Source organism: Gouania willdenowi, chromosome 12, assembly GCF_900634775.1.
Source record: "Gouania willdenowi chromosome 12, fGouWil2.1, whole genome shotgun sequence".
Taxonomy (NCBI): domain Eukaryota; kingdom Metazoa; phylum Chordata; class Actinopteri; order Blenniiformes; family Gobiesocidae; genus Gouania; species Gouania willdenowi.
Window position 1 is genome coordinate 22,838,796 of NC_041055.1, and position 12,825 is coordinate 22,851,620.

Sequence of the window (12,825 nt, forward strand, 5' to 3'; positions counted from 1 at the left end):
CTTGAACGCCCCTTGTTTACCGCACTACAACAGAGCGACAAAATCTCTGTATTCTTCGCCAGCTTCGATGCCAACATTAGGGTGACATTACGTATGGATTTACTCAGGGATATTTTATGAATTAATCAATCTGTCCAGGTTTCCAGGGACCCTGAACGCATCTCGGGCAACCCATTAATTTACAACAACGTAACTCGGCTAACATTAGCTTTATCTGAGAATTTTCACCAGTTTCTGAAAGCCAAAGAGTTGTTCTTTACAGCCAGTATCATGTCATGTTTGAGGACAATAACAACTTATTTATCTACTGTATTGTATTTTACTTTGACAAAAGGTAAATTCAAGAAAACATTGGGTACTTTTTGAGTATGCCAAAGTCGGACCAAGTGTCCTCTATTTTGGAAATCAAAATACAGTCACCCTAAACAACATACCGGTACTCTACAAGATAAATAATAATATATAATAATATAATAATAATTAATTATTAATTACTTGTCTCACTTTACTTTGAAATAACTTGAATGGAACTTGAGGTGTCTGGGGATAAGCAGTAAAGCAGTTAGGTAGTTATTTAAATTTATAAATAACTGGATATTTAGTTTATTTAGGTAAAGCATTATAAAAAATTGGTAACACTTTAATTTATGGAACACCTTTTAACCATTAATTAGTTGCTTATTAGTATTAGTTACATATTGGCTTTTAATTACTCGTCATTAAGTACTTATTAATGCCTTATTAAGTGCTTATTAATGCCTTATTAAGTGCTTATTAATGCCTTATTAAGTACTTATTAATGCCTTATTAAGTGCTTATTAATGCCTTATTAAGTGCTTATTATTGCCTTATTAAGTGCTTATTAATGCCTTTTTAATGCCTTATTAAGTGCTTAATAATGCCTTATTAAGTGCCTATTAATGCCTTATTAAGTACTTATTGATGCCTTATTAAGTACTTATTAAGGCCTTATTAAGTACTTATTAATGCCTTATTCTTATTAATGCTTTATTATATACTTAATGGCAGTCTCGCAGTCCAAACAGTGTTAGGGTTAGGATTAGGATTAACGTTAACCATAATCCTAACCCTAGCATGTTGAGATCGCAATTCATATCCAACAACTTCCTTATTTACAACTAATAAGTAATAATTCTGAGGTTATTGTGGGAAAACTTAGTTAATGGCTCACTGGTTGTATAATAAGGCCATTCAGAGTAAGGCATTAATAAGTACTTAATAATGACTAATTAAGAGTCAATATGTGACTAATTTAACATGCTAATAAGCAACTAATTAATGGTTTATAGGTGTTCCCTAAACTAAAATGTTACTAAAACATTTTGCATGTGCAATAAAGCAAACCAAAAAAAAAAAAAAAATGGCCATTTTCCTCTGGGCTAAGCCGTGGATGTTTCAGAAACCTAGAGTCATCATCGAGTTGGTATGTTAGTTGTGAACCTTGTGGTGCTTTATCTCTAACGTTTCTAAAAAGGACCCAACAATAGTAGAACATGTGTATCCATCTTATTGTCCTTTAGATGACATACTGTACATGTTTTAGATCCATTTCTCTCAATCAGAGACCAAATTGAGCACATACAGAAGGCACCAAACTCGATCTTGGTGCAATAATTGTCCTTTTTGACGTGCTCTGTTCTTTATTGATCAACTAGATTTTCCAGAGGATTCACCCTGTGAAGCAGTGCATGTGTTTCATTTGGATAGTTAACAGAGCAACCAACAAATTAGGACTCCGTGAAGAGGTTTTGCCCTCAGTAGGAGAGGAATGGGTTAATTTTGTGTCGAGTGGCGTATTAATCTGAGTGGATGAGAGTGGAGAACAATGTAAAGGCATGAGGATGAAGAGCCATGTTAGCTGGAGTCCTAATTGCTTTTAAAGCATTGTTGTATAATTATCTTAATTATGTAATAGGACTACAATTTTTAAAGTAATAGAAACGAGCCCTCATGAATACTTGACACGGCGCCCCAGAGAGGACAAACTGTCCGAAAAAGCTCAGCCGTGCCACTGCGGACACTCCTCAACTCAAAATAAATCAATTTCCCACAAACAAAAGCTTGGGGCCTTATCACCTTTCTGCAGCTGGGAGTGGAATCAATGAAAGAGCCATTGTGACTGCAGCGTCTTCTCTCTCGGTGACAAATATCTTTTAGCGGCGCTGGACGAGGAGTCAGAGCCTCTGGGATGGGGGGGCTAAACCACACCGCCGCTAGTGGCTCTCACCCTCTGCTATTATTACCAGTGGTTAGAGAAATACTGTGTTTGAAATGGCTAACACACTATACTAGGAGTGTGACGATATCTCGATATGGCGATATATCGCGATATGCTTGTGCTAAGTATCGATTTAAATTATTTATTTATTTATTTTTTTTTATTGAAGATTTATTTTATTATTTTAAAAACCTTTTCTGCTTTTTTTTTTACTAAAATGTGCAGGAACATCTTCACAGAAATGTCACTGTTTGTTGAAAGAACCATTATATTGTTTACTGGAATATTGCACTATAATGGTGTCACTGGTAAGAAAGAAACTATGTTTTGTTTACATAAAGCACTATTGGAGATACTTATTTATTTACGTTGATATGTTGACACTTATTTACAGAAATGTTGCACTAAAATAGTGTCACTGTTCATAGGACACTTTTTCAATTTATTGTCTTTCAGAGATGTGAAATAAAAAATATATTTTTTCACTCAATCTTTTTTTTTTCTTGTTATGTCAGATTATTGTAGATTGATTCCTGACCAATATATCGATAATCGCAGTATCGTCATATCGTGAGATAATCGTTACCGTGAGCTTTGTATCGCGTGGCCTAAAACACTATACACTACAAACTGAATACCATAGGGACACCAACCTTTCTGAAACTGTGAGCTACGTCATAGGCACTGTATAGTCTGAAGGGCTACCAGTTAGAAAAGCACCTCTTAAATTCTTCATTTTCACGGAATGATAATAAAGGAAGGCTAGCAGTGACTTAAAACTGTGGGAAATTTTGAGGTTTCAACATAAAACACTTTATTTCTTTCAATTTATGCAATTGTTTCATAGAAAATCCACCTTGTGTTTTTAAAATATATCACATTAAATTTAACATATTATTGACCGTACTCCAGATATGCAAATTTGTCAGCGTTTCAGTGAAATTAAAACTTTAAAGATGGTTAATTTAATACAAAAACTTTATCACGTGCAGCAGTATTTACCTTTACTAAGTACTAACTGTGTCTGTCATGTGTATTTATCTTTGTGAGTTTGAATCCTGGAAAGTAAATCAAATTTTAGATGGAGCTCATTGGTGATTGTAGCTCCTGAGGGAACTTCACATGGTCCATGCGGGCTACCTGGGGCCCGCGGGCACCGTGTTGGTGACCTCTGTATGATTAGGATGGTGACCGTACTTCCATGTTTCCTAAGATGTATTTCAAACCTACAACGACACAAACCTGAAGCACACTGAGGTTAAATATCTCCGTTGATTCTCCACCTTTGAAGGTTCTGAAAACATTGGAAAATGAGTAGATTAATGATATATTAAATGAGTAGATTATCAACATGTGGTCATTTGAGCCATAAAACTCACGTAATTTCAGCATTTCAGAGATTTTCAGTGAACTTCAAAACAAGAGCCCACTTTACAAAAGTGTTTAAAAACTATTGGAAGACAAGAAGAGATGCATTTATTTTGAAAAGGGGATGTTTGATTTTAAGCTTGAAGCCGGTGTCATGGTGCGCACGTGCACTACCGAATATCGAAATTTTGCTTAAAAAAAAAGATGAATTCATTTTTGTTTTTAACGTGAACGGACACGTGTTTTATTTGTTTATTGGATTATGTTCGGGTTAGCGTTATAATCTCAGCATGGAGGTAAACTCAGACCGTGACACCAGTGTCACAGACTGAGTTTACCTTTGTACTGAGATTATTTTACAATCTCAGTATGTGACTGCTACGTACTGAGATGTACCCGTGCTGGAATTGCTATGCGCAATGTCATACAGAGATTGCTGTAAAAAAATAAATTTAAAACATCACATCAGTTGACCAACGATTTAAAAATCGACCAATGATAAAAAATAAAAAATGACTGTCATGATCAGATTGCTCATTTATATGAATGCAACAGCTTATTATTGTAAAGTTACATTAGATTAACTGTTATTTATTGCAGTGTATAATATGCATATCATGTTTTTTTGAAAAATAAATAATTCCTTTTCGTATTGATTTTTATTATAATCATGTTTTTTGGAGAATAAACTATTCCTATTTGTATTGAGATTGCTGCATGAGACACTATTGCTTTACTCGAGTTGTTGACTTAGATTGTCACTCACTCAGCACGGCAGAAGTAGCAAAAATCACAGCGGAACTAGCAAAAATTCATTTTCCAGTAGTGGGCATGCTCATAATCAACCTCAGTACGAGGTAAACTCAGTCCGTGACACAGGGACGATTTTACATTCTCCTCGCAATGCATCATGGGGTGGTTGAGTATGACTATTGTGCCCAACGTGCATACTAATAAAAAATGTCCCAACATAGTATACATCTGGGTCTTTTATCGCATACTCAATCTTTTCATACTATCTAATGTGAACGCACTACATGCTCATTTTGACGTCAAACTTAGTATGAGTAGGTGGTATGTTAGTATGCCATTTCAACCACAGCCACTGCTTGTGTTCAGGGAAGGATTTTCTCTTTATCACATGACCAATATAGTTGGAGTACTTATCAATCAATGCTGATTTAGAGGTTTTTTTTCTTTCTTTTTTTTTACCATGTTGGGTTCAGCATTTGCCTTAATTTTAACGTCTATAGTTCAAATAGTTTATTTATAAAAACAATAGACATATCTATTGTCAAATCTCTAGAAAAGTCATCCAGTGCACTGACTTCACTCCCAGGTAACCCTTAAATTCAACTATTATTCAGGCTAACGCTCATTTAAATCCAAGTTTTGACACAAAAACTATAACTAACTCCATTGGACTAATTAAAGGCATTGTGTACAATCCTGTTCAGAAACACTTTTTGTTATACTGGGTAAAATGGTCCTTCCATCCTGGGAGTAGTCAATACATACCAAACCAAAAAACATAGACCTCTGTAGCAGCTGCAATTCTGTAAAAACTCTGACCAATCCTTGCCATTTGGTACGGGTGGAAAGAACCAATCAGGCGCCTTCATGTCTCGTCCTGCCCTCACCTCCCTTTGTCTTTTCTTTATTCCTGCGTGCACACTCGAAAATGTGCTAAAATGGCTTAGTCAGCAGAGGGGGTGGAGCTTAGAGGAGGCCTTGCTAGCTCAAATCTTACTGGCTTTCGAAAATTGCAGACTGCACCTTTAAGTGTGCTTTAAAAAGGGAAATAAAACACACTTTCCTGTAGACAAGATATATTAGCTTGAACAATTGTCAATGCAATGATGACTACTTTATTAGATTTATAATACATTGTCAATATTTAAGAACAAAAATATACAAATAACAACTACACACATGATTATAACCTGAGTCTATTATCTATATCCCAGGGGTTAAGTTGTTGTTGCTGGTTGCTGTTCTTTAATTGTGTGGCTGTGGTTATAAGGATGGGGTTTCGTGCATGGGTGGGAGCACTGGGAATGTTACCTTGGTCTGACATACCCCCCGGCCTGTGTTTGTTCTTACCTGCCTGTGTCTTTAACCCTCTTCCCCTTCAAAACAGGACGTGACACTGTGACTGCGGGAGGTCACAGCTTGTCCTCAATACACAAACACAATGTTTATGGAGCTTTGCTGTTTATTGTCTGCAGCGGGGTTTCTCAAATGGGGGTACGTGTACCTCTAGGGGTACGCTGTGGTACTACAGGGGAAAATGAACAAATGAAAGCATTCAAAATATGGGTTTATAATGTATATTTTTAGTTAAAAATTATAATTATTCTAAATATTACCAGCAATAGAGAAAATGACACCAAAAACAAATGCACTAAGAGACAAAAATGCTTACCATCAACACACAAAACACAACAAAGACACACTAAATGGGAGAAAAATACACAGGATTATTACATAATGCACAAAAATAACAGAGAAACATACAAAATGACATAAAAAACAACAAACACACAGAGAGATAATTTAAATAATACCAACAACACACAAAATAAACTGAATAATAAAAAGAACTGACAAATAAGAACAAAACCCACAAAATGACACAAAAACACACAAAATTAGATAGATAGAAATGATATTGATTAGAATATCAACTGAAAATACAAGGGTCTTGATCCCACATCACGAGGGTGATAAATGACTGTAAATGATAAAAACTTTAGAAATAAATCTAATCTGGAGGCACTAAATACTGTTTCATTCCACTTATTTACAAAGATAGATTCTTTAAAGTTGTTTTTCTGAGCAAAATGTAGTACAGTAGTTGAAAAAAGGGGGTACTGGGTTAAGAAATAAAAGAAAGGGGTATTTACATTCAAAAAAACATTGAGAACCACTGGTCTACAGTATATCATACTGTAAATGGCTATTAAAAAGGAATAGATGTATTTATTTTATTGGTGATGCTGCTTGATTTGGTGTCTAAGATCTCTTCTTTGGTGTCTCTTCCAGTACAAGCAAGTGGAACAATACATGTCCTTCCACAAGCTTCCAGCAGACATGAGGCAGAAGATCCACGACTACTACGAGCACCGCTACCAAGGCAAAATCTTCGATGAGGACAACATCCTAAGTGAACTCAATGACCCGCTCAAAGAGGTGAAACCGCTTTTCTCCTAATAGGCACGGGCGCGCTCTTTCGGAAGTGTTCTTTGCTTCATGAATTTTATAAAACTTCAGTTTCCATTTGATGGCTTCAGCGCTATTTTTAGAATGAAACGATTACACGCAACGATTGCCTCAGACAGATACGCCTTTACAGATGAGTTACATTTAAAGCATGATTTCCTATTTTTACTGTATTTTAATTTTTACATTTTATTTTACGCTGTGATTTTTTTATTAAGGAACTTTTAAAAATGCAGTTCTCAAATGTAAAATAAGAGCAGATGACATCTCAGGGTGCAAGGTTGAGCTAAATTCCTCAGAGAGAATTCAGACAAAAACATCAAACTCTCTTTTTCACCTATTTTTCTGTGATGTTGAGGCCTTACAGTTGAGTGATTACGTTTTGCAAAATTGCAAAATAGTTGAACCCAAATGAGACACTTATTACAGCTCCACTGTTTTTACAAATGTGGCCTAAAACCTTTGAAAAGAAATCATTTATGACTAGCAACACTCATTATTTTGCACCATATTTTACTAACTTTTAAAAATGTAATTTACTCGTAAACAAAAGAGGATTACGTCGACATCTTTAACTTTTACTGATTATTTAGAGCAGGGGTCTCACCCCGGGACCCACATTTGGCCACGGTCATGAAATCAGGACCCACTTTTTTTTTCTTTTTTTTTTTTTTTAGAATTCAACCAACCAAATTTAGTTTTTTCAAAAATATCTGTTAAAAACACATACAGTATAATCTTTAAAAAAAAACAAAACATAAATCTTTATATTTTCCTTTGCAACATGCATTTTTATTTATTTTCTTATTTATATTGATTTTTGACGAGCTGGCCGCGACCCACCCAGTACAGGTCCGCGACCCACTTTTGGGTCCCGACCCCCCAGTTGAGAATTGCTGATTTAGAGCAACTAAAAGCAGCAAAACTTGCCATTTTGACCGAAAAAGCTGCTAAATAACTTAAAAATTAATGCTTCGCTCCAATAGAAAACAATAGGATGTTTACAGGCAAATGGGGCATTGTGACATCATCAATCACGTGATTACAAGATGGTGGAACAACTTTAAAACGGTGAAGTAGTCCCATTTTTAAAAGTTAATAAAACATGTATGGTGCATAACAACGCGTTTTGTTAGGTATAGATCTTTTAATAAGTACATTTCAAAGGTTTTAGAAAGATTCCTTTAAGGCAGGGGTGCCAAACTCATTTTTATTCAACGGCCACATCCGACCCAGTTTGATCTCAAGTGGGCTGGACCAGAAAAATGCATGTTTTTGTGAAGGAAAAAAGCATAAATTCAGGCAAAATCCAGAATGTTAATCAATTTGTGAAATGTATTTGACTTTGCAGCTAATTTTCTCAAAGTTTACAATATAATTTGCCAGAATTCTGTGGGATTATTTGCTAGACTTTTCCAGCTTTTTAAAAGTAATTGCGATTTAATTTCACTGTAAATAATGTAGTATTGCAACCCCCATCATATTTTATCTACAACTTATATGGTAATTTACAAAAAGTCATGTTTTTGCTGTAATTTCTACTTTGAACAAAATCTTCCTGCAGGCTGGACTAAATAATCTGGCAGGCAGAATTTGGCCTGCGGGCCTTGAGTTTGACATAATGTGCTTTAAGGCAGTGTTTCTCAAATGGGGGTACGTGTACCCGATGGCACTACAGGGGGTACTTGAGAGAGACAGAGAGGGGAAAACTAATAAATGAAAGCATTAAAAATATTTATACCAGCAACTCTCAAAACAACAAAAACACACAAAATAAGAGAAAAATATACTGAGTAATAAAAAAAAAACAAACAACAAAATACACAAAATGACAGCAAAAACACACACACTGAGAGAAAAATACTTACTATTACCAGCAACACACAAAATGACAAAAAAGACACACTAAATGAGAGAAAAACACACAAGATCACTACAAAATACACTAAAATAACAGAGAAACTATAGAAAACGACATAAAAAACAACCAAACGACAACAAAAACTCACGCACTGAGGAATAGAATCATTTAAATAATACCAACAACACACAAAACAAGAGAAAAACACACAAAATGATGATAGAAATTATTTTAAATAGAAGATGACCAGAAAATACCAGGGTCAGTGTTGGTCCAACATCAGGAGAGAGATGACCATAAATGAAAGAAACTTTAGAAATAAATCTTTTCAGGAGGCACTAAATACTGTTACATTCACTTATTTCAAAAAATGTATTTTTTAATTTCATCATTATGCTTTATAGTGGTTTCTTCACAGAATTCTGAGCAAAATGTAGTAGTCGGACATAAGTGGGTACTTAGATTCAAAAGTAAGAGAAAGGGGGCTTTAAGGGAATAGGGGAAAAAAAAGATGTACATTAAAACTTCTATCAGAACAACAATCGCTCAAGATAGTATACATTTTTAAATAGTACTAATACTCTTTAGACAGAATAGAAAAATTGGCCTGTCAATGTTCCTGATGTCAGGAGGGAGAGTTTTAGGCAAAGGGGGAAGAGAGAGCAGCTAAAAGCATTTGCCCCGATGGTGGTGTGGAGGAAGTTGATGGATGAGGCCGACCTGAGGGGCCTGCTGGGAGTGTTTGTGCGAACCATGGGGCAAGGTTATGGATGCTTTTCAAAGTGTACTGTAAGATTGAAAAGTTATACAATGGGGAGCTTGTGCAGCTGCTGAAGAAATGGTGTAATATAAAAGCGTGGCATGGGTTTTTTTTTTTTGTACCTAATAAAGAGCTTAGGTATGAACTGAACTGTGTTTTAGGTAATAGAGGTAATAAAAAGAATACTGAAGTTTATTCGTAAGTCAGGAACAAAGTTCCCGGCTGACCTCATATCTGCACATTATACGGGTAATTATGCAGCGGTATATGGAGAAGAGAGGAATAAAAAGCTACGCAGGCGTTGGAATCATGGCCATCTCTCATGTAGCCCCATTAAGTCACCATGCGGGGATGAGAGCTGCAGGGTGGGAGCTGCTACACAGCCAACATAAAAAAGGGAAGGTACAGGGGTTTTAAACTGCAGCTTTAAACCTGGGGAATTCTGCAGCCAGGTTAGCAATACACTGTATTTTACTCTGAGATTGTAGTAATAAACAAGTAGGGATGTAACGATTCACTCAACTCCCGATACGATTCGATTCACGATACTGGGTTCGCGATACGATTCTCTCACAATTTATTTTACAAAATGGGACTGTAGAAAAATGATGACTGAAAAATATTCCTTTATTTTTTGGGGAAAAAAAAAAACTATAAAATACTATACTATTTTTCTTTTATCTTTCATTGTCAAAAGAATTCCTTGATAAACTATTCAAAACAATGCAATTTAACTAAAAATAAATCTTGAATGAAATAAATAAAGGAATAATACAAATGAAGAATTCTGGTTCTATAGTAAACAATGCAAAACTGCATAATAGTTATTTTTAAAAGTGCAACTGAAAATGTATTTTGTGTTTGTATTATGCACGTTTGTATCGTGAATCAAATCGTATAGGGAGTTGAATGAATCGTTCCATCCCTAACACACACACACACACACACACACACGTCTGTGACTGTGTGTGGGTTTGCGAGGCTGTTTAAATCTCACATGAGAAGTGAAATCGCTTCACACGTTGAATGTCATGTCAAGGTCCAGATGAGGTTGTGGTGCAGATAGACGTGTAGATGTGGTCCAGACCGACCGACGCGTTATGAACGTGATCTGGAGGTCCGTGGTCGTCGGATGTTTAGCGGGAAAACAAAGTTTGCCTCAAAATAGGTTTGCGTTAGTCATTTGTAGTGCTCTTCACAAAATGCAGTTCAGCATAGATATTAAAGTGAAATATGATCCACAGCAGTGTTTTTACTGAATCTTAATTTTATTCCTAGCTATAAATAATTGTCCCAGGACTCTCTTGCCTGCTTTGATTCATTCAATGCAGTATAAAAGTCACCTTTCGGTAAACTTAAACTTGTTTAGGACAAGTAATCCATCACATTGAAAGGTTTGTTGCTGTGGAAAGAGATTCCTTTAAAAAGAAAAAAAACGAGAAGTAACCTTTGTTGTTGCATTCAAGGACACGCCAGCGTCCACCCATTGATTTGTGGCTACTCAAAAGCATCACATTAGTCAGAGTTGGAAAAGAAATTGTGATTCAAGAATAAAGGTGTGTTATGAGAAAGGAGTTGTGGATAATCTCATCTGTCTTATTCCTGGAGCTGCTTCACTAAGTAGAAATTAACCAATTAGTCAGTCGTAATAATATAATATTATTTCTTGTTTGAAAGGTGATGAATCTTTATATTTAATTCCCGACTGCCTCAAAAAGATTAATCAGCTGAGGTCGTACTATGGTAACGGTAATTAATTATACACTGTTATTGTTCTTGTTAGTGTTAAAGACTGTTCTTAGACCATTTCTTGTACCTTGATGCCCTACAGTGCACATTTTGGTGACTGAACATTTTTTGTTATAGTTTTCAGTGACTACTTTTTTATGGGATCAATGAGATTATTGAAAAAAAATAGAGGTGAACAAAAACCATATCTAAATTCAAAACTCACGTATACAGATTTCAACCCAACATTCCTGAGATTTTCAGAGACCCACCATTGTGTTACTAAGCTTCCTGTTAACTTCAAAACAAAAGCCCTAATTACAAAAGCGTTAAAAACTAATGGAAGACAAGAAGAGATGCTTTTATTTTGAAAAAGGGGATGTTTGATTTTTAGCTTGAAAACAGCCCCAGGATGAATTTATGTTCTGCTCGCAATGCATTATGGGACTAGTGTACTCACCGTGCATACTTAAAAAATGTCCCAATATAGTATACATCTGGGTATTCTTCGCATACTCAATCTTTGCATACTATCTAATGTGAATGCACTACATACTCATTTTGATGTCAGACTTAGTATGAGTAGTATGCTAGTGTGCCATTTCGAACATAGCCTTTGACTAATAAAAAAAATATATAGATGTGAATGAAAACTATATCAAAGTAGATTGATATTCCATTAACTAATAAAAACGAGGCTATGATGTTCACATGGGATAAAAACCAATCAGAGCAAAGTTTTTTTGTTTTTTTTGAAAGGTATCCAATCAAAAGTAGGTATTATTGTTGCATGGAAGGCTGGACAGGCTGGTCAGTGATCCAATAGGAAGTAAGATGATTGTGCTTGTGGAATGAGACATAGTGATCACGTCAAATCCGTCTGTGTATTGAGAAACATTCACACCATCCCATATCAGGTCGATAAATGTTACAAAACCATGTTTAATGCAATTTATGGTGTTTTTTGCTAAATTTGACTCACAAACTGTCGCCCCCTGTGTCCACAGATTTTTTCGGATCACGGTTTTTTTAATTAATCATCTCTCAGTAAACAAAAGAAGTTTATATCAACTTTTTTTTTTTTTTAAAGTTTTACTGATTTTTAGAGCAACACAAAGCAGCACAAGTTGTCATTTTGACTGAAAAAGCTGCTAAATGATCCTAAATGCTGCACCTCCTATAGAACTCAATGGACTAAAAAGGGCGACTCAAGTCACCAATGATGTCATTTCAACATGGCGGCGCACAGGGTAAAGTAGGCCCAGTTAATAAAACGAATATGGTGCAAAATAATGAATAGATTTTCTAATAAAAACAGTGGAGGATCCCTTTAAGGCCTACTTTCTTTGCTTTCTGTCCCACTGCCTTTTACTCTGCTGATAAACAGTCTTTCTATGAAAAAACCTGGCAAAGGGAGAAAAGTGTTTCCTAGCAAAAATACAGTTTATTAACATTAACTCACACAGACTGGGAACTGCGGACGATACTGGTTTTCATTTTGTCAGTATACAGTAGTGGTTTGAGGAGAGTTAGCCCTCATACGGGGTCAACGAGACACCACTGGAGATGCCAAGTGTTCTGTTCTTTCCATCTGCACAGCCACAGAGATGTGTGGGTGAACACACAACAAGCTCCTAATCTCCTGCT

General features: G+C 35.6%; 1 protein-coding gene across 1 annotated transcript in view; it reads left to right on the forward strand.

The window, feature by feature from the left end:
• Positions 1-12,825, forward strand: part of hcn1 (hyperpolarization activated cyclic nucleotide-gated potassium channel 1) — a 105,201-nt gene that overhangs the window by 71,344 nt on the left and 21,032 nt on the right. The window contains exon 5 of the mRNA XM_028462942.1: positions 6,653-6,799. Coding sequence (XP_028318743.1) covers positions 6,653-6,799 — 147 coding nt within the window. The remainder of the gene's footprint in view (positions 1-6,652; positions 6,800-12,825) is intronic.